Genomic DNA, 23,729 nt, shown 5'->3' with positions numbered 1-23,729 from the left:
GTTAAATTCCCCCAGGAAACAGGAGACCTGCAACAGGATAATGCGACATTGAGCACAAACCCTCCTTAATTGTAAAAGGGATTTCGCAAATGAAATTCCAAATTATTCCCATTTTCTTCATTCCAAGCCTCTTAATGTGATCTGTCCTCCCTCTGTTAAGTTTCTCCGGTAGCAGACGTTGATAAATGTCACGTTTGCATGCTACCCCCCAGCAGAATCATTCATCAAGCACTATCACACCATTTAGCTGCAGCACTCGGATCAGTTTGGTGCTGCATATTAAACACTTATATACACCTACACAGAAGCTTAACAGATCCTTAGAAAGCCCTTGTCCTCATAATGAAATAAAGAGCTGTAACATACACAAACTAACTTATCAAACCCGCAAAACAGTGACATTCGACCCAATTTTTCTAGGGAGAAATTTAAAAGTATTGGCTTTTACAAACTAGTCCAACCACACCCCCCAGCTCTTCATTCAGGACATATGCAAGCAGGCACAGGTCTGCACTTAACAGGCAGCACCCTTCTGCCATCTTCTTTCTATTCTTCCCCTCCTCCAGATTTCCTCTGCAAACATGCAGACACTTCGAGGTGGTTGTTAAACACACAGGAAAGCCAGGAGACAAGGAGACATCACGTGGACAGGCGTTCCGCAGGCTATATTGGGAACTGCAGTTGCTAGATTTGGAAGTACAAGCATCACTAAGGTAACAGATCGAAGGTGCAGCATTTTGCAGCAAAAGACTGTAGCCCACCAACTGAGAAGCTCATGCAAATAGACCATTTTCACACTCCTGCAGAGGAACTAGTGTGGGGTGCCCTTCACAAGGATTAAAGCCATCTTTCCATCTTGTTCACAGCACACATCACGTTGTGTGGTGAATTCGTTTCCACAGGCACAGCAGAGACTTAGCAGTTTCATGGAGCGTATAGATTTATTTCTGTCCACCACGTTGTTTTTGTTCCTACACACCCACACGCTTCACCTCCATGTGAAACAATAACTAACTGGTGAAAAGTTAGGTGAGAAAAAATAACAATCCAGAGGTACTCCCCCCTTAGGCTGGGCAGGCAGGAATCTTTCCATGGACTATGGAGTGCCCACAGACAGAGAGGCTTGCTTCTCCTCTACAGTTCCCCGGCCAGATCAGTAAGGTGGTAATGAACTTGCAGCTTTGATGCTCCTCTTGCTACCACCTTTGCCTTGGAAGCGGATTGAATATAAGAGCAATTTTTCAGGTGAAATTTTGGTTTGTTTGTGCAGCAGAAACCAGGCAGCACAGCTGGGCAAACAAGGGACAGGCTGAATACACTGGTGGAGCAGAGCTGTGGGCCACCACCTCCAAAAGCAGCAGAAGGTACCACCAGCATCTGTAGCACAGCCATCGGCAGCAGCCCAGTTCCTTCAAAGGAACAGAGGGACAACGACTGGGGACCACCAACTGCAAGTGTTCACACTACCAGGGAGCTGGTGAGGCAGCTTGGAGGGCTGGCAAGAGCTCAGGAACTTCTGGACAGGAGAGCGGCAGCAGACAGAATTTGACTGAGGCTGTGTTTTTCTCCCCTTTCCTTCTCTGGCTCGGGAGGGAAATGGCTGAAGGACAAGGGGTGCCCAGTCTCAGCGGCAGGGCTATGACACTTTCAAGAAATACTGAAAGATGAGAACTTGCAAATCAGCTGGGCTGATTTGTTTTAATATATTCCTGTCCAGCTGCAACAATGTTTCTTGAATAGTTTAGTCTTCTGCAGGATCCAAGGCCTGTTTGCTCAAACCCCAGTCAAGCACAGATACTGCCTGGGACCTTCACAAGCACCAACTGCTAGCCCTCCTCCACACAACCCCTTCCCCTACTCCCAACATGCCTGTAGATAATGGAACCCCTGCCTGTTCTGTAAGGAGCTGTACTCACTGTCTAGAAGCCTTGCTTTATCACATTCTACCATCTGATTTTAAGGGAAGACTTTTTTTTTTTTTTTTTTTTTTTCTTTTCTTTTCTTTTTTCTTTTTCTTTTTTTAATTTTTGTTCCAATTTTTGAAGGTGCTTCTGACCAATGAGGAACCCCTTCAGGAATTTACCTCTACTCCTTCTCTTGCTTTAAGCTCATTTAACCCCAATATTCTTGCTATCAAGTTTTTCTTTTCAAAATTATAAATTGTTTTATTCACTTTATTCTATTGCAGTCTAGATGTAGTATTAACAATAACCTGAATGCTTTTCCAATATGGTATGAAAGAAGGATAAAAAGCAGTTCCAAAAGCAGGGCCTTATCATAACTTTCCCTAATTGATTTACATTGAGTTGCTTATATTAATTAAAGTTACCATCCAGAATAAAGCAATATTTATAAAAGATAATTCAGTGCCATCTTAAAATGAAAACAGATTCTGTTCTTCTGGAATGCAGACAATCTCTCCAAGCCTAAACAAGATTCCAGCTTATCTAATGCCTTCACATTTTTTTCAGCGTCTCTGTCCCCCAGTGTATCTCAGATGGCAAGAAATCTCAACAGCACAAATAAAAATATCTAAACAATCACATTTTTCTTAAAATTTTTTAATGTCCAAATAAAGTAAAATCTATGCTACACAGATGAAGATCAAGCTACTGTCTCAAATAAGCCCTTTTTCACTTCTTTTCACTTTGAATATATATATTTTTCAATAATAATTATATGGTTCACAACACAACGTAACTTCAGATAAAACCTCAGAAGTCACGTTCCCATGCAGCAAGCCATGCTGTGGTGCTCTGGGAACAAATTCATCTATAATTCATGCCATCTTATGTTGACCTTTAACAGAAATGTTTTACTTGGAAAAACAAAAAATTGTTTATTTTGGCAATGCATAGCCCCTGTATTTAGAGAACTGATGTACCTCTCCTATTTTGCTTCAGAGCTACTACACAACATAAACTATATAGGTTCAGCAATCCCAAAAATGAGGTGGGTGAGATATACAACAGTCTCTCAAAATGCAAAGTATTTCTGGGAAGCATACTGTGAATTAATAGCAGTCCCACTGTCTTAAATATATTGGAAAACGCTTACATACATTCTTGAATCGACTGGGACTTCAATTCCTAATTTGTATTTTTACTGAATAACCAGGGTTTGGCTTTCTTAAAATTTAATCTTCTGGACATTTCAATCCAAAACGTTCCTCAGTTCAGTCCTCAACATGTAGAATCTCTCACCACAAGATGGATTCCACAGCAGGTAAACAACTCCAAAATAGATATAAGTCTTTGGACTTAGAAAATTGTGAAACATTTAATAAAGACTTTTCTAAACAGCACAATTACATTTCTTCAGCAACATCAATTTTGTAAGGTATATTTTAATGAAAAAAAAGCTTTTCTAAAGCAACCCATTATTTCAATTTTCTGGAAGCCAAACTCATTTGCACCAGCTGAGATATTCTAAATATTTAAAACAATTCTACCTACCCTTCCCTAATAAATTGTTCAAACATTTAATATCTATTGATGCTGGATATCATGTAGGTGACTTTCTCAACAATGCCTCTCAGTCTTCTCATCACTTCCTCTTGCAAAAAACATTTAAAGCATGGTTAAGTTCTCACCCCAAATTTGCTTATGTTTAATTCTTCCCCTTATCCTCTTTCAGCAAGGCTTTACTAAGGAAAAAGTCTCCAGCTACATCTGTCACGCACCAGTTACAGCCCTGTAGCCTCTGTAATTCAGAGTTACCTCTGAATTAGTCAACACAGATACTGCTTGGTAACTTTGTCAAGGGATTCACTGCAGACTGTGAAAATGTGCCACAGAAAATGAGCTAAGTCTTTGAATGGGGCACTCTGCAAGTTCACATGCCAGATAGCTTAAAGCTGCAAAGAATGCAGCTTTATTTCCTACTTCCAGGTTCAGCCTTTCTGTTAGGATATTCTAACATTGTATCTGTGATAGATTCTTAATTCTTTCACTTGGTTCTCCCAAAGAAACAAATGCTTTCTCTATCTTATTTACACTTCCTTAAATTTGCAATTTCCTTTGTATAAAGATGAATTTTAGTTAAGCTTCCCTCCCATTTTCTCCTACTTGTAATATCTCCAGATTCAACTTTCTCAGAATCCAATTTTCTCAGCCAGCTAAATCCAGTAAACTAAATACAACACTTAGGTAAGTTTCAGCATCTCACAGCAATTACCCTCAATTAGTTCCTTTCTGGAAGTACATATTTCTGATAGCATCTATTATAAGTGAAGAGACAACTGGCTGGAATTCAGTTGAACAACTTAAAACTTCTACTGACTTGCTGACAAGAATTAATTTATTTTACCGTGTAGACCATGAGAAAAAGATTCTGCAGAAGTAAAGACTTCATAATTTCTGGTTTTGCTTGGCCCACCAGATGTAAGTGCATGTTTTATCTGCTGAATTTGAGCTCTTATATCTGCCATCACAGGATAAGTATCTATCTGCTAACTTCTTGGATTGCTTCCAATAAGAAAATATATTTATCTTCTCAAGCTCCTGAATGAAATGTGGTTTCCATGGGGCTTTTGTGCAAAAACAGCGCCTTGGTGCGAAAACTAAAAATGCTACAGATGGTCATTTCACAGGTCTATACATTCCAGTAACAGCTATGGAGCCACTCCACCTCATCAATATTAGCACAATTACTGCACATGGTTTACCTGTGGTCAAGGTGGCTGAAGTCTTGCAAATTCAGCTCTCTGGTATCTTGTGTCAGGTAAATCGTATCAACATCCTGTTAAAAACACATAACCAAATACATCTTTACAGAACTGTAGCGGGTTTGTTTTTATTTGCTTTTTTGTTTTTTGGGTTTTTTTGTCAAGCACTATGGATTTTTTACCTGTTCTTTCATCATTAGTACAGGTAGCTGAAAAAAGCTTCAGAACAAGACAAGCACTTACCCACTGTACTTCTTCTCTGTAGGGAAATCCAAGCCAGTCACAAACGCAAGCATACATCTGTGAAAAGCCTCCTGCAAACAACCCAAGAGACTATTTAACATAGCAGTCAAACAAGGAAACAAATGTACATCTAAAAGGACACTTTAATACTTAAAGATCCAGTTTTTCAAAACTCACTCTCTTTTTCTCTCGGAAGACTGTGCATTGTGCTTATGAAAGGAACTGAGACTATCCTATCTTCACTTGGTAAGTTCCAAGAATGCTTAATATAGTGCCTTCACCTACCAATCAGAAGTCTGCTTCATACTAATTACACCTTAAAACTAATTACACCTTTACAATCTTCTGCCAGAAATAGAATTAAACTTCCTGACACTGCAATTCCAGCCCTTTTATATTTGAGCATTTAAATTCATTCTCACCACAAGGTCCAAGTTCTGCCACTGTCTGACTGTCCCACAGGGCCTGGAGATTAGCCAGTCTTTCTGAAGGCTCCATAGTTACTTTTTTCATAATCCTCCTAGATGGAAAAGAAGGGGAAAACACCATTCATGGCTTTGAAAGTATTTTTAAACACATAAAACTTTTTTATTTTAAGAGCATTTTTAAATGGGTGTATAGGAAGGATTACCATTTTTAATACAACTCACTTTCCTACCTAAAAGACAAACACATCACTATGCAGCACAGCAGGAGTAACATTTATTCATTCTTTCTTTCTCACTTCCTTTTGATTAACCCTGTGACTACTGGAGCAACTAAACCCTTTTGTATTACAGGATCACTCTGTCCAAGGAGACTTGTGGCCCTCATCTGACACCAGGATACCCAAAATAGGGAAGAGACATGGTATTATGAAACCACTGCTGTATATACACTGATTTTACACAGAAGTAGCACCACGGTGCAAAGAGCTGAGCAATTCCATGTGGCCTCTAGGCTGCACTCTTTTGATATCCAGCTCCAATCTTTGTCATTTGGCAGCAGTTTCCTTCCCTAGATAGATAAGAAACACAATACCTTCCTGCCTTTTAAGAAACGAAATTACCTGGTTTTCTGAATGGCAAGACTGCATCATAAACTACAGATTTGATGAGGGGTCTTACGGGATGGGAGGTGGAGAGAAGAGAATTAATAAGCAATAATAACTGGAGAAATCGCTTCCCCCCTTTCTTGCCTGATCTGGTCCTCTACCATCTACACTCCAATGCCTTCATTCTGGAAAACTCTCTGCCATCTGAAAGGAGAGCAAGAAATTTGATTTCTTTTCTGGGAAGCAAGCACTCCATGCAGCTACCCAAACTGCTCCAGCAATGTTCTCAAGAAAGCCTACAGAAAACATTTAGAGAGCTCAAGGCCTTCATAAACAACCAGAGAAACAGTCTTGCAATCCTCTTTGTTCTTTTTGTCTGCATTTATCACACTATGATTGAGGTTTTATAGCAACCCTGCTCACAAATATTGAGGTGTATTCATGTTGTTTGAGGGGAGAGTTCAATCTCCACTAAGACAGTTAACAACACTGCAGGAAAGGAAAACTGGAAGTGGAAAAAAACAAAACGAAACAACAACAACAACAAAAAAAAAAACCAAACGAAAACAAGAAAAAGAAACTGCCATCCAGAGTTTATGAACTTGATTTCCTATTCCACCTACAGGAAAGGTGAATAATAAAGACATAGACCCAAAATAAAACATGTAAATTTAGCCGAGCCATTCACATCTAGTGTCTGTTACTAAAGTTCACTTATAAAAATCAAGATGCCTGGGAAAACTCTTTTCCACAGCCCATTTTTTCTAATAATGCTGAAAACCAGGAGCTGAAGAGAATACAATAGAGCTTCATGACTTGGTAGAGAGTGATGAAGATGAGACAATGATGGAGAAGAAAGAAAAGAAAATGAAGAAAACTAATGAGAATTGCTGAAAGATGATAGAATCCAGAGACACAGGTAAGAGAGAAAACCAGAGGCATAAGTAATGCAATGAAAAGAAAAGCCAGAAAGGGAGACAAATAATTCAAGGAGTCAGCTAAACCATGGGAAGAATATGACATGACTGCCCAGGGCTCAGTTTTGAAGAACAAGGCTCGCAATCATGTGCATTGTTTTCACAAACACTGAAAATGAATGGAACTTTTCCCTCCTCTCCCAACTCAGATTTTACTTCTGCTGGGAAGAACAAAAAAAAACAAACAAGCAAACAAAAATTTAAAAAATAACAACCCCCCAGAAACCCCCAACCCCCCCACAAAACCGGAAAAGGAAGACAGTTACAATATAAAACACAGAACCTAAGCTATACTTGAGTCTGGAGAGGTAACAAGGTAAAAAAAACAACTTAAAACCTCAAATAACTGCACCCCCTTCAAACCAAAGGCTCTTACAACCCTACAGGATCACACACAGTCTACCTATGCTCTACACTGTGTCCTGGTTCTGCCATGCACCTGGACAAAATCTCAGTGCTTACAGACATGATTCTTATATCCTCAGTGAATTTCTGAGATCAAGGTGGGGAGACCAGCAGACGAAAAGGGGTGGCTTGTCACCACTTCCATACAATCTGTTCCCACTAGAGGTGCCCTAAAGGGTACTTACACTGGTGAGAGTCCAGGGAATATCTTCCTGAGGCAGGTCCCGATGTGTGCCAGCACCTCGTTCACATCCTCTGAGGATGCCATCTTCATGGAGATGCTGCATTTTTCAGTTTCCATAATCAACTATAAATAAAAGTGCAAGAGGCTGAGAAAGTTATCAAATAATTCATGTTGATGAATTAAACAGGAAAGCATTTTGAATGCCAGTTGAATGCTCGTAGGAATCTGTTATTCTTTATGACAAGACGCAGCAACGCTCCAGGTAAAGTTTCTGAAAGTTTTTCTTGAATGTACAAGACCCCCGTATTCAAACTTTGCTTTTTCTAACAGTGCCCTGCTTCCCACGGGAATACAATTTTCAAAGGATCTTGACCTCAGCTGACACTTTGAAAACCAAGAACTTTTCACAGCATTGTCCTCTTTTGAAACACGTCCCAGAACACCAGGAGAAGCAAGCACAGCCTGACAGGAAACTATTGAATGAGCAGGGTGCCCGTTTCCTCCAGCAAAAAGTAAAAGTCTTTAATGGCTGCGATCCTCTGGAAAATGCTTTGTTCTGTGCTGTTTAAGAAAATGCTGTGGAGCTGTGCTGTCTCGGCGCAGATGAAGCAGCAATTCGGGCAGTGCAGCAGTCCCACTGTCGGAGGGATACGTGCTCAAGAGGGGGATGAATAAAGCCCTTTGCAACGCGCCTCTCTCAGATACTGAGTGCTCAGAATCAAATCAGACTAGGGTATGAGTGACACATCAGCTCTGCTGCTGCTTTCGGCTGCATCATGGGAAGCAGTGTCATGTTTCTGCCGACTCCAGTGTGAATAGTTAGCACAGCCCAAGTCATCATCTCTTTTAGACGAGAAGCTGCGCACACACAGGGAGAAGGTAACATTAGGCATAAATAAGTGAAGACTGACAGTAGGAGAGGGGACTCTATGCAGTATGATACAGGGGATTGCCTCTTATTGAGGCTGGTTCCCAAGGCTCCCTTGGTTCCCAGTTCATGCCTAGGGTCACCACCACCCTAAAGCAGACTGAGGCTATTCACACCTTTTACCACAAATTCAACTCATTTCTGAGCCTGTCGCCACCACTCCCTGATGACGAATGAGTGGGCAACTCCCCGCAGTTCTTCATCATCGCCAATGTTAGCACAGCATTTCCTTATATTACTCTGGCCATTTGTTCACTTATCTTACAGTAGGAAGCTCTTCATGGCTCTCTGCAAGATGCCGAGCACAAAACTACGCCCTTCTGATATCACAGCTATAATATGCTGTTTGCGGGAAAACTGCAACAAAATCATTGCTCCACAAGAAATAATCCAGGATTCTCTCTTCCTTCAGTTATAAGCCTTGCACAATTAAAACACAAATGAATGTAAACAGGAAAAACCTTAAGAAATATTTTAGGGAAAGTGCCTGCTCATCAGGGCTGCTGAAAATCTCTTGTAAACACTGCTACAATAGTAATTGTCTATGCCTCCAGGAATAATTAGCAATAGTTACCTGGCATTTTAGTACCTTAGAGAAAAAAAAGCCACAAAACCTTAGAATTTAGTAAATGTCTCCCTGTTTAAATACCTGGACTTTTTTTTTTTTCTTTTTTTTTTTTTTTCTTCCCCCCCCACCTTGAAGGAAAGCTTCAAAGGACAGGTTAAAAAGATGACAAGTTAATACAATGAGAGTTTTTCAGAGTTCAAAGTATCTCAGGCACTCCTATTCTTAAAAAGCTCTTTAAAAGCCAAACACACATGAAACACATGAAGACTTTGATACAATTGAACTGTCAAATCTTGTCAACATGCTCATCTTATGAATTAAAAACACTCATAAAGGCATTCTTCTTTTCAGCGTCTTCTTTTTGGCATTTATGTTTTTGGGCACGTAACTCGCTGTCAAATGTATTTTATGTTGTACACAGTAAAGGCATGAAGAATAGTTGAAAGCAAAGCATTTCTGCCTGCAATGTAAGCACTAGTTTTTGGCTTCCCCATAAAAGGTATTCACCACAGAAGCTACTGCAGCTTATGTGGTGATGATTGCATACCAGCCACCACTGGTGATATAAATGGAAACCTGTACCATACTGATCTGGAAAAAATCCCAATCTACTTCTTATCGTTATTCCAAGTGCACAAAACATTCCTAAAACTGACTCTTTAAATTGGTATTGTTATTTATAAGACTTTAGACCAGCATGAATGCAAGAATACAAATGCACAGTGTGCTCAGTGGAAGGGGACACCCACATGCTAGAACATCACCTCCTTGACTGGAACAGATTTAGCAATGAGTAAACAAGTATCTTTTATCTAGAATACACTCACCTGGCCCGGTTTACTGGAAGTTACTCCTTGGATTTCCAAGTAGCTGAAAGTCAGTTCTAACTGTAGTTAGAAAAGAAAACACCACATTAGCGCAAACATCATCTTATTCTGAAGAGCACTTATGCTTCTCAATGAGGTTAAGAAAACCTTGAGCAGGCTACTGATATTTGATACCAGTTTCTGTAATTGACACTAAGTATTTGTTGATACCTGCACGCATTTTTCATTTAAAAAAATATTTACATTTGCTTGTTACAGGTTTAAATGGTTATTAGAGGCTAGAGGAATACCACACTGGACATTTTACTGCAAGCTATAAGCACATAAGCTTATAATAAATTTAACAAAAAAAATTTACTATAAAAAGCATCATTAATACAGTACCCTACTGATGTGTACTCTTGTGACTGATTAATCATTTATTACAACCCTTACAGCTTTGCAATTGTTCTTTCATTAATTACATTGATCACAGGTCCGAAAAATTTTACTGAACAGAAGCTGAAGGGACACATACACACTATATATGTGTGTGTGTATATATATATATATATGAATAAAAATAACATATATAAATAGATAAATACAGAAATGAACATAAATGGCCAAGGACTGCTTTAGCTTGTCTAACAGTATGAGAGGAAGTGATACATAAGCTTTGTCTGAGAGGTTTATTTGGATGACAGTCAGATTAGGCAGGGAAGAACATACTGAATCCAAATGGAAGCTTAGAAGACATCAGGGAATTCTTCTCCAAGGAAAAATCTAAGGCTACAGGGACTGTGCTAAGATCTGAAATCATAATTACGTAGACAATCATCTTGACAACCGAGATATACAGAAACAAACCTCTTGGACTGAATCGTAACTACTGGGCAAGATATTAGCTCATTTCTTTTTAATTGTCTTTGAAACCACTGTAACTGAGTAGTCTGTCTGAATTGCAAGTTTCCTGTACTGTATCTTATCCTAGGTTCACAGTCAGGGTGTTCCCAGGCTATCTGGCAAGCACCACATCATTCTATTCCTGTGTTTGTGAAGAGTGAACCCTGAATGACTACTGGGGTGCTCAGAACCCAGACACAGCAAACGGGACTCCCTCTTTGTAAAGGCTGGAACACCTTTGGAAAGTCAGGAACAGAGGACAAGCACATTGGAAAGTGAGGACAAAGCTTCCAAACATCAAAAACTTTCCAGAAAACTTTTGTTATTACTGTCTCTTTGTTCTTTGTCGCCTATTTTCTGAATGCTTATCCCTTCAGCTGCCCTCAAGGTTTGGCAGCATCAGAAGATATATGCACTCCTCCCATTTCTGCGCAAAGTTCACCTTCCGCCAAAGGCCCTTCTTGGTGAACGAACTTTACTCTGAAGTTTTTGGGACTTCATGTGCTTCTTTTCACACATTCTGCTGCAAGGGCAGCATCCACAGCAAACAAGCAGTTTCAGGGATGCCATCACATCTGGTCCTGAAGCAAGTGAGCACAGGGAACTGAGACAGGGAAGGCAGAACCAGCACAAGCCTCTTCTCAGGGCTCACACCAACACCCTGAATTTTCCCAAGTGCAAGGCATTAATTTCTCTTCAGCGCTTTATTTCTAAGCCAGGGCTGGCAACCTTCTGTGATGACACTGCCCTGTGCAGTTGGCTTAGGGCAGGCAGAAAAACAAACAAACAAATAAAAAACCAAACCAACCCCCCCCAAATATATAGCAGCTATTGTTGGCTACTGGATTAAGCAGGACCACACACACAGAAGGGAAAAGCTCTTTTTTTCCTATATGAAATATTTCTTTACCTAAATCACAATGACATTTTAGGGGGGGATTTCCTGTGATTGAAATCCTTCATATTTTGAAAATAACTTACCTATCAACTTGAAGGTTCTTTTTTTTACTAAAGTATGTGCAAACACATATATACATATATGTATACACAATCAAAAATATTTGAAAAGTTCACAAAGAACTAGATTCAAGAATTTAGTCTGCAAATACTCTTGCCTAGAATTAACAAATATCAGGAAACATAGCACTATCTCTACAGATAATCTTTGATTCATTTTTCTAGTTAAAAATACGAATTTATAGTCCTTGCTTTGCAGCAAAAATGTAAAACACGTTCTAAACATCACCTACCTCAAACTAAGAAATAATTTTAACAAGGTTTTAAAAGGCATAATCTCATTTACTATCCAAAATTATATGTTTATAAAATCCTCTTAAAAAGCTATGCGTGCCTCTCATTTAGGAACCTTTCAGTCACCCAGACTGCTAATTTCAGTTATCAATTTTTTCAACCAAAACTTACTGAAAGTTGCACTAGAAATACATTTGCAAAATCTGAATTGCATTCCTACAAATGTTTTATATGTTTATTTGTGGGCTCGATGACACATCCGATATTTGCTAATGTTGCAATCACATTTTATATAGACTGTAGCAAGAATGAGCAAGCTTTAATTACTGTCCTTCCTTCCCAATCAGTCCATCCCGATTAGTGGGAATGAACTGATTGGACCAGAGTGTGAAATTTAGAAGTGGCCATTGCAATATCTTTGCTCTAAGGATAATGGTGTGAGTTGGTATTGTAGTTAAACAACAGTAATTCTTTTTAACTTTGATCCTTGTTTAGTAGATACACCTCAACAGCGTTGTTTAAGCAAAAGTAAATCTTAGAATTGAATGCAGCAGCAACAGTTACTCAGAACTGGCCATCTCTAGGCACACTCAATTTTGTTACAGGTCCCCAGAGAAATAATGTGTCTTTGTTGAATGCTCTCAGCTGTCTTTCGAGGAGTTACTGCCTGACAGTTATATGGAAGTTCTCGGGCTCAGAAAGCTTCTGAGCAGCTATTGAAAATACTACAGACATTAGAAAATTTACTAAGTTTCACTAACCCTGCTAGAAATGCATTTCCAACCATCCTAATAATTGTTCAGACATAAAAAGTTTAATTTTTGCATAAGTCATAAGCACAGCTTCTCATCATCTTCCTTCTATTTGCTGTCACCAGAATTACATTTCTACTAGTACAGAATACGTCTTTTAGATTTTAATGAAAATAAACCCAAGTTTTTCAACTATGCAAATCTATTTAAGGAGTTCTGAGAATTGTCTGAAACTCTCAAATAAACAGAGTTATCACTTAGTACTCCAAGCCTCAGCCTTCAAGAGTTTCTTGGTGACTTATAATGGCTTTGCTATTGTTTAACATAATCACAACAACCACCTGCCTATCATATTGCCATTGCACTGATGTCTGAGCTGTTCTTCAACTGGATCTATCTTTCCAAGCAAGCAGTCACCAAACCATGTCTCAAAAAGCTCTGGCTGAAAACTGCAGTGATTCAAACACCAACAGACAGCCAACTGCAGACATCCGTGCTGCAGGGATGGGGAGATCGACTGAGGAAAAGAAATATCAGCAGAAATTCAAGTTGCAGTTCATCCTACCTGTCAGTCAGCATCTTCAGATTATAGCTAAGGATGGCCACAATTATCAGTGACCATAATAGAAAATCTGGTATCAATAGCTCCATTTATGGATTCTGGTATTTCTATAAAGTGTGTGTGTGTATCTATCTATCTCCATATATATACACACACACGTCAAATGCAACAAAACAGGATATGTGCCAAATTCCCATCCACTGATTCCAAACTGGACAAGATATGTTCTTTCATGTGTCATTTTTATTCACGTGGAAATCATCTTTCTCTTCCAGAACAACCATTACAAATTGTCACAGGCACAGAAAAAATAATTCACCGGCATTGGTGAGGCAAGTTGCCAAACTGTTTTCCAAAATGAACAGCAAAAACCATTAGAAAACAGCAGAATTTAATAAAACTCAACACAGTTTCTGCCTCCAAATCAAATGTAATCCTATTTGACACTACAAACACTAGAGGGAATAATGCCATGAGCTTGTTTGCACATAAACTGTCCTATAAAATTCATCAGGCTCCCCTCAGAGTTCTTCAAGCTGGAGTTTACAACACAACTCTTCAGTCACCTGCATTTCTAGAAGTAAAATTTCCTATGAAAAGGAGTGTGTGGATATATATATATATGTATATATATATATGTATGTATGTATGTATTGAAAAATTCATTTATGACATATACTAATAGAAACACCTTCTAACTCAAGACCATGCAACATACCATTTCTCAATAATCTATTTCTTTAACAGGTGTACAAGTACAACTAAAATATGCTCATTTTTTTGCTCCTTAGTTTCTATAACTTTCATTTTTTTACCCCAGAGTATCTTATAGAAACACAGTGATTTTACCTTGGTGGGAATCCGAGATGTCAAAAGAAATGCCCGACATGATGCCAACACCTATAGAAATAATAAAAAATAACAGAATTTTTAAGAAACATTTAATATTATAAAAGATTCTTTCCCAGGAAAATCCTGAAACCAGAGGAGAAAAGCCTCTACCAGAGTGAGTGTACATTCCCTCTTCTGTCATGCGCTGAAGGAAGTAAAACTGGGATCAGATCCAGCAGAACACACTGAAGAGACTGCTGCAACCTGATCTCTATAAGCTGATTAGCACACTCCTGAACTGAAGAAATGTATTTAACCAATCTCTCAAGATCACAAAACAGAAATCTTAGTGACATTTTAAAAAGGAGCAAGGATGAGAAGTCCTACCAGGAACATAGGATGTATTTAAATAAAAAGAAAAGAAAAAAAAAAAAAAAGGAAAAAAAAAACCACAAAACAAAACAAAACAAAAAAACACACACACACAAAAAAACCCACCACACCAAGATTATCATATTATTAGCAGTAATTAGCAGTATAAGAGACTGTAAGCAAATGGGGGAGTTTTGGACACATTTGGGGCATTTCTAGAGTAAGAATGCAAAGATTTCTCATTCATAGCACCTGAGTTTCTTCTCCAGCAAAGGCAAAGTGCAGTTACACTAGTGAGACCAGTGACTCTGGGGAGCAAGCACAACAAAACTAATATTTTGGAAGCTACTGCTAATCAAAATGTAATGATTCTATATCATATCACTCCAATCTCCAGTAACACATCCCACTCACAGATTTTACTCTTTGCAAAAGGAATGACTCATCTCATAAAACTACTGTACTGTTTGTTGATTTACCCACAGAATTATCTGCTATTGGCTAAGAAAGAAAGAAAGAGAGAAAGAAAGAGAGAGGGAAAGAGGGAAAGAGGGAAAGAGGGAAAGAGGGAAAGAGGGAAAGAGGGAAAGAGGGAAAGAGGGAAAGAGGGAAAGAGGGAAAGAGGGAAAGAGGGAAAGAGGGAAAGAGGGAAAGAGGGAAAGAAAGAAAGAAAGAAAGAAAGAAAGAAAGAAAGAAAGAAAGAAAGAAAGAAAGAAAGAAAGAAAGAAAGAAAGAAAGAAAGAAAGAAAGAAAGAAAGAGAAAAAGAGAAACAAACAAACAAACAAACTCTATTAAAACACCTGCATCAAAATCCCAGAGCACATACAGAGCTTTTCACACAGCTAGAACCTCCTGAACTCAGCCCTCTCAGCATCCATGATCAAGTGATCAGGTTGACACAAAATGTGTTCCTCATTTGGAAAGGAAGAAGCAGGCTGAGAACGCAGCCCAGCATCCAACTCTGAACTCTGAACACTTCAGGGATTTCAGTTTCAGCCCTCAGATGAATAACACCTTGCTAAATGCTAAGAGCAGCAGTGCTGTACCAGTGTTGAATACTAGCAGATTGTTTCAGGGTTGATATGATTAGACCCAGCGCTCTGGTTACCACTGGTTAGAGCCAAACTGCTGCAGAACAACCTGTGACTCCTCTAAGGCTCAACCCTTCACTGAAGCCCCCTTATGAAAGGCTGGCCCTGTCACACAAAGCTGCTTCATTTCCTTGCTCACACAGGTGCCTCTTGCGCTCTCCTCCCAGCTACATCTCTCCAAAGTATCTCTTCCACAGTCCAGCATGAAGGGAAAGAGGAAGGGCACGAAGAGAAGGGGAAGCTTCCACTGCTCACCACAGTTTCCTCAGCCTAGCAGCAGCTTTCTCTCACAGTAATAAAACCTTGATCTTTTCCTTCCCTCACCCACCTCCCTTACGGAAGCCACACACAGTAGGTGCACAGCACTCTCCGGGGAGCCTCTGGGTAAGATCACACCCCATGCTCACAAAATAGCTTCACTGTCAAGCAGGGATGCCACTCTTACTTGTGCACCCATCCACAAGCTGCCTGTGTCTGAAGAGGGCAGGTGATCAGGCACTGGCATCACTGAAAAAAACCTGTCCAGCGTCACAGGCAGAGCACCTTCTGGTCACTACACCACAGATGCCCAAGTGAGACAGCCAGGGGAAAGGGAACTTTTTGAAGAAGTGTTTTCCACATTTATGAAAGGCAGTGGCCTTTCTAGTAGTACCTCCTTCCAGGTCGTGGCCAACTGCACCAGAAATATGAGTGCTCTGTGTCTGTCACCGCAGTGGGACGGCTCATTACAGGAGAATCATGTCGCAGGCTTGCTTTAAAATATTTGCTTGCATATAAGGGTACAAGCTGCTTTATGAGCCTAGAAAGGGTCGATTTAACATGACTACAGTACACATGAGCAGTCCAAACAACAGTTAAATGTAAACCAGGTAACCAGAAGGCCCTAACAAAATCATGTTGGAAAAGAATATTCCAATAGAGCACAGGGCAGCGTGTATGCTTGTACCAATGATCCCAAAGTGACCTTTCTAAAACCAACAGAGCTGAAAAAACCACTTATCTTAAGATGCATTTTATGTAAAGAAGAAGCCTGCTGTAAGATGACACTCCTCACGCAGCAGGTAAAGGGCTACTCTTGAGCAATAAGATGGTATAAAAAAAGTTTCTAATCCAGTAACACAAATTTCTACGGTTTTCACAGTTAAGACTCTCACAAACAAGCAAAAGCATGATTTTTATGTAAAATCAATTGAAGAGAAGATCAATTATTACTGCAAAATTAATGGCCCATCTTGACGACAGCCGGACTAGATTTATTAATTTTTAATTTTTTAAATTTTTTTTACAATGGCAGAATTGGTTGAAATGAGGCTTGCCATTTATCAAAATTTTAGCTGTTAGATATGTGAATACACATCGTGACCCTTAAAAGGATCCACTTTGGTTTACTGCTTTCTGGGGATTTTTTCTAATATTTTCAAAATTTTACTGCAGTGTCTGCATTCTAACATCGCTGGGTTTGCTCACGTTTAGCAACAGCGTAGCCTGTACCCCAGTTCCACCCAAGACTTGCTGGATGAACTGTGAAACATGAATGGTTTGTTTTCAATGACTTCTTTCTCCTTGACAAGGCTGCAGTGCGTAAACAAATAATGGCTCTTAGGGTAACGCACGCCCATGTCTCTGTCAGTTGGATTCTGCACAGTTGTTAGTACTTGCAAGCACAACAGAATATGTATTGCAGTCTACTCAAAAACGTGTACCACTCCAGTCCTTCCCTTGAGAAATGTGATGCTGGCGCCAAAGGCAGAGGCACTGGAGGTGTTTTCACACTGACAGTTCAAGCCTCCTCTTAAGAAACAAGTTATTTTTGTGAAGGAAGACCCAGGTCTCTGTGCATTCCTCTGACAAGAATAATGAGCGTGTGTGTGATTGCACAATTGTCTAGGGCTTTCAAAAGCATCCAGGAGTTTTCAAGAACAGACAGATTCTAAGTTTCCTGAGGTTTTTGATTTCCTCATACAAACAAAGTAAAAAGCAGAAGCAGCCACCCTTACTCTCAAGCAATCCTCAGGCATCTCACCAAGAAGATTCTGCCACTGTTAGATTCATTAGCACCTGAGGAACCTTGAGCACAGAAGTGTCATGGTCAAATTCACTTGGAAGTTCTAAGGCCCAGAGCAGCAGACACCCTAAGTCCAGGGATAAACCTGGAACAAAGAGCTCCCTGGCCCACAACCCATCAGGAATGTCAGTTGGGCACTGTGTATAATCCACCTTATCATCTGATAACAAAATGATCTCACTTGCTCAGCTTAATGCGTCACAACCCCACTCCTCCATAACCATTTTGTTTGGTCACCAGTAGTACTCAATCACTAATAAAGTTAAAAGATCCCATCAAAAGATAAACACATGCAGGGTGAAGAAAGAGGCTCAGGAGTTAGTTCATACTTTAACACACCTTTTAGCCAAAAGGTTTGCGAGTATCTGATGTGAAGGCAGCAAGTACATTCAGGCAAATTTTATACAGGGTATATAACCTGGCTGTTGCTCCATGGCAAGGACAATAAAAGAGAATTATATTTAGTTAACAGCAGCTTTAGTCTGTCTTCCTACTCTGTCTTTTTTTAAGAATAAAATAGGATTATGATTTGAATTTTAAATTACTCCTACTCACACACACATACCCAAGTTGATAATTTCTTAATGTTTTTATCATTCCAAATTCTGTAACGCTCCCTACGCTGCTCAGAATGTACATGAAATGAAATTTGAAACATTCACCAAAAACATATCCTGCAAATTATTACCTCCAGAGACTCATAGCCTACAAGGTCATCTTCTGTTTACCAGAATATGTAATATATTTCAGTAAATAACATAGATCCTCCATAAGCATATCAATTTAACAAAAATATAGAGGCATTTTGTTATCTATTGTCAAATCCTAGCCTTATTGCCCAATTTAGCACTGTAAGTTAAATTAACAGGGCTGCATTGGGCTAACCCAGCCATCCTACCCGGCAGTCACTCTTGGGAAGATCACTAGAGAAACACAGCTCTGTGCTAATTGCATCTATTTTGCCACACAAACCACAGCAACTAAAGCCACCCTATCAATACTTAAGCAGTTTCAAATCCATAAGGAAATGAAAATCTTCTGAAAAATACCACTACCCTTTTTAAAATGCTCAGGAATAAAGAGTTGTGGAAAAGACAGTGAGCATACTTGGACTACGTGACTAGATATAAAACAAAATGAAACCACCTCAGCACTTCATGGGCCTGAGAAGCTGCACGATGCTCCCACCAATCACTACCACACATGTTTTGAAACTTCCTTCTGCTGAAATCTCAAAGATGATTAACCAAATATTTTTTCCTTGCTGGGAACTGATTGACAAAGAAACTTTAAAAAAAACCCAAATCAAAAACAACAACTAACTGCACTTTTTTGATCAACAGTTGCAATTTTACTTCTTAAAATGTACTCTCTGTACCTTTCCTTCCACCACAGTTTCTTTAGCCCCTGGCATCTGCCATTTTGTCAGCCTCAACATTGATTCAGTCTCTTCCATTATAATTGAGGAAAGAACCATTTGTAACAAGTTTTCTTATTCCTTATCACGTTCTTATGATAGCCATCATCTTGAAAAAGCTTGAATCCAGAAGACAGTCACTTTTCTGTATATACCTTAGTTATACCATCCCCATTTTTCTCATTATTCATTAACATTATTATCCAAAACATCGTAATTTTAAAGTTTCCACCTCTATTAGATCCTTTATGATTTCTCTCCTAAGCTTTCCATTGCTACTGCTGACTCAATATCTAATGCACACACAATAAAGTGAGGTAAAGCAGCAGCACTAATACAGTTTTTGTTTTGTTCAAACACGGATGAATCAATACATGTTAGAGCATCCAGCCTCCCTCAGTCCCTGTAGGATCGACCGTTCATTTCCTGGGTTGCATGCCTGATGTTGTAAATGCTTCATCCTGGAGCAACTGGAGTTCGATTAGATAAAAGGCCCCTTTCAGCACCATGCTAGAGACACTAGAGCTGGGTTTGAGAGAGGCAGCTCCTGCTAAAAGCACTGAGCCTCCCTACACAAACAGGCTAGCTGACATCCTGGAGGCCTTTTTGAAGGGCTGATTAGCTCAGGCGTGGCAGGAACATGGATGCAGCATCATCTGAAATGGTGGCGTCGCTTGGCATATGGTGGGTTTCTCTGCAGAGTGCTGACACCAGCAAAAAAGCCCAGCTTAGCCCCATTCTGAGGGCTTGCAGCACCACCACCTTCACTCACACAGACCTCACCACTGAATTTGACTCTGATCATCTGGTCTCGACTACTTTTGAAGCGCCTTCTATAATAAAACCATGACGGACCCTATTCACTCCTATTCCAAATGTCCCTTTATTTATACGCCAACTCTAAAGCAGTCTTTTACTGCTGAAGAAGTACTATTAGGGAAGTGTTAGTGCATTTCAGTTCACACACAAAAACCAGAGTTTCTCCCTCCCTGAGCTGACCTTTAGCCAAGTTGAACACGTTCCCAGGCTTGCCTAAGTTGCTGGTGCCTGTGTGGCCAGCCAAAGACCAAAACACACCAAGGGGAGCTGCCGCCTGCATCAGTACAATTCTCTCCTGCCCAAGACAGGGGTAAGCTCTGCAGCACAAGTAACTACCTCAGCCATCCCCATGAAAGGCTGCTCTGCTGCATGTTTTTCTATTATCATTCCTCAAGTCAGTGGTTACTGCCTCCTCGACAAGGCTCCCTTACTGGAGCCCTGGACAGAGAGTGAGCCTGCCTGCCATGGGAATGCTGTGCAGATCACAGCTTTTCACTGGTCCTTATTGCCACCACACTGCTTCAAAAATTCAAGCCTGCTCTGAGTCAACAATTTCTGTATTTTCTGGATGGCAAAGGATGATATGGGGAGCAGTTTTCAGCAGATTTTTTTTTTTTTTTTTTAACGTATGCTCAGATATCAGAAGAGATGCCAATATATCTGCCATGTTTAAAGAAGAGACGCACTTTTCACATTACTGTAGGGAACAAGACAGGGGACACCACAAGATGGCACAACGGTGTGCTTCACACACATTTCCCTTTCAGTCCAAGTCAGAGGACCCATTAACAGAAATGCTTATTTAGCTCCTGGAAAGCTGTTCAAATCTGCAGAGCAATTTCTACTTCAGAGGAAGCAATGAACAAATCCTGCCTAGAAGACAGGAATGAAAAAAGTATCCTTGTTTTATAATTAATAACAACTAAGGCACGGACGCACAAAGATTTGCCTAAAACAAAAAGGCAAGATGAAGTGGTAAAGCTTGAAAGAGAAGCTTGGCATAAAATGGTCCTAATTCTGATGTTCGAGAAGAAACAACATGGCTTGGAGGTATATCAGCACATTTAAGACAAAATTTCCAGACATAACTAAATTTGTTCCAACAGCTCTAGCAACACTACCAGTACCACGTACAGGCAGTGTCCCAGCCCTGTGAACCATTCCTAAAAGACACATGAATCAAATTGTGCTTCTTTAAAACCTGTGAAGAACAAAGAAACATGAACACTCACTGTAACCCTGTCAGCAACCGGCAAACCATGCAGCTATTTTAGCAAATAGGTGGGATTTCAGAAGAAACTGAGATGTGCTCACCTTTGGTCAGACATTACCTATGGCAGCAACAGGACCCATGGACATTCCAACCACCAAGCCCCGTTCCTGAAGTAGCTTGGGATGTGATCACCAGTGGTGCAGAACTGTCCTGCTTTACCAACTTTACATTCAAAACTTTTGTATCTTAGACTATTAACCACAGACCTGTTGTGGAGGGGCAGCCACCTACTGGCTATGAGTACAAGACTCCCTTGTTCTTTAATTGATCCATGATTGATCAGTCAGTCATGGAACAGAGTTTCACGGCATTGTGAGAGATGTTCAACACAGAACACTAAACGCAATTCCCTGCACGCTGCAAAGTTTCCTTGTCATCCTGCTCACCAGCACACAATTCCCAACAACAAAAAACCATAATGCTGTGAAACACTAAAAACCAGAAGATCCACCTACAATGCTATTTAAGCCTGCTCTGAGCCATAAAAATGAGAATCAGCAGCTGCATTTCAATAATTCCAAGTCCTGTCCACGGCACTGGACACAGCCAGGGCTGATCCCAGCTGAGGTAGAGGAGGGGAGCAGGCTCAACCACATGCCTTCACTTGTAACTCATCTAGGAGGGGTAACACCCCAAAGGGGGCTTTCCTTCTCTGTACCTTCTCATTACACAAAAATAGGTCACTAGCACATTAGTGTTAATATACCTTTATTTCACTTTCCACCTTCCCCCCCACCCCAATTTTTCTCTTATTTGTACATAGCCATCATGTAAATTCAGTGCTGAAATTCACATTACAATGTGCCTCAGCAGGATATCTTCCCCAAATACTCACCTTTTACAATGTTCTAGACCCTCAATACTTGGTTAAAATGTTGCTTGAAAACAAAAACATTCTGTTGACCTGTAATTCAAAACACCCTGGGCTCCAGCACTTTCTGTGCAACAATTTTTTACACAAAAGATTGTACCCTTCAGAAAACACCCTCCCGTTACCTGTACATGGTGTTTATAACAAGAAATGTCCATACAACTTCCCTCTTCCTACACAGCTTCTTTCTGTGTTTACGCACAGCAGCTAAAACTGGAAGCATTTCAGTGTGCTGCAAATGACGCTGTTTCTATGCAGAAGGAGCTGGAAATAGATTCTGCTATTATAGTGCTTTTATTCTTATCGTCTTTAATTTCATCACTCAGAAATGCCAGATTAAACATTTTGCAGTGATCCTTAGTGATGGGATTGCTCTCTTTCTAAGCGTGTCACAGCAACCATAATGAGGAACTTTAAAGGCCAGGAAACAAAACAAAAACTTCAGGTTCAGACGAAATACAATTTGACCTGCAACGCAAGCATTTTACAAGAAACTCTTCTATGGACATTTCTATTTGCTTTTAGCTACCAACAATTAAATAAAGATTCAATTATCGAAGTGCAATGCACTTAGCTACACTTAATATTCAAATTAAATAAGCACAGTAGAACAGTTTTCCTCAATAGCCACTGCCATAAACCACAGGTTCAAAAAAATTGGCATTGGATAGCCCCAAGAGGTAAGGGCCAGAGAAAGATATCGGATAATATAGATAATAAATCTGTCGAATTAAGTCTTCCGTGTACTCTCCACAGCATACACAAATTGAAACACAAACCTCACACACAAACCAATGGGCAGAGGATCATAAAAACCCCCAAGCCAAGGCAGTTATTTCCCAAAAGAAACCATTGCTGTGGGTGCAAGACAAAACCCTCTTCACCACTAGGTCCAGAGGGGATGCAAGATCTCTTCACTACTACAGGAGCCTCATTGCTGTCCTCAGGTGCACTCTTGATTTCCTTTTCTTCCTCTTGCTTCCCCACAGTACCCTTTTTCCATCTCTATCATCTGTAAAATATGAAGTACCCACTGGAACTAACAAGACTGTGACAGCCACTTCATCCCTAATCACCTGAGCTATGCTTCAAGACTTCATCTTTATATACTTTGATATCTTAAAACCATTGATCTTTCAAGAGAGGAATGGTGCTTGAGTGGTGAAACCAGCTACTTGGCCATTTAAAATCCTTAAACGCCACCACTATACTCACAGCCCCCAAGCTCAGATATTTTGTGGTACTCTTTTACATTTTATACGATTTCTTTTACAGCTATTTCATTTCTAATGGATCACATTCCTCCTCTGCTAAAGAAATCTTTTCTTCCAGAGTTTAAAACACCTTCAGGAAATGGCAAAAAAGGAGCAAACAACTCCCCTGTCCCTGCTCAAGAAAGCAGGGCTGAAAGAGACTTCCCCTTACCCACTGCTATCCCTGCATGTGAAAGTGAGGTCCCTTCCAGTATGGAGTTTTCCCATATACTTTATTATTTAAGCAGTGGGAGCTGAAGATGGCTTGGGCATCCCCTGATGGCTTACCCAGGACCAACCACCCACTCAGCTGATGAGTAGCTACCACCTCCTGGAGAAAACTCACAACAGGTTCTCTACCGCTCTTACAGCCAGGGCAGCTAAATAATGAGGTGTGAACAGCATTCCCACTTTCTTGTCATGCCGGTGCATGACGCTGGATGCATTTCTTTCTT

The 23,729-nt window shown here is 40.1% G+C and overlaps 1 protein-coding gene across 3 annotated transcripts in view; it reads right to left on the bottom strand.

The window, feature by feature from the left end:
* The window catches only part of CARMIL1 (capping protein regulator and myosin 1 linker 1), a 192,961-nt gene that overhangs the window by 96,687 nt on the left and 72,545 nt on the right, over positions 1-23,729 (bottom strand). For all 3 annotated transcript variants that reach the window (XM_040076283.2, XM_040076419.2, XM_058419311.1), the window contains 6 exons: positions 14,131-14,181; positions 9,832-9,891; positions 7,510-7,631; positions 5,332-5,429; positions 4,910-4,980; positions 4,667-4,740 (listed from right to left, as the gene is read on the bottom strand). In XM_040076283.2, the coding sequence (XP_039932217.1) occupies positions 4,667-4,740; positions 4,910-4,980; positions 5,332-5,429; positions 7,510-7,631; positions 9,832-9,891; positions 14,131-14,181 (476 nt within the window). The remainder of the gene's footprint in view (positions 1-4,666; positions 4,741-4,909; positions 4,981-5,331; positions 5,430-7,509; positions 7,632-9,831; positions 9,892-14,130; positions 14,182-23,729) is intronic.

The sequence above is a fragment of the Hirundo rustica genome, chromosome 1, assembly GCF_015227805.2.
Source record: "Hirundo rustica isolate bHirRus1 chromosome 1, bHirRus1.pri.v3, whole genome shotgun sequence".
Taxonomy (NCBI): domain Eukaryota; kingdom Metazoa; phylum Chordata; class Aves; order Passeriformes; family Hirundinidae; genus Hirundo; species Hirundo rustica.
Note: the sequence above shows the minus strand (reverse complement) of the source record. Positions and strands in the feature narration are given on the sequence as shown.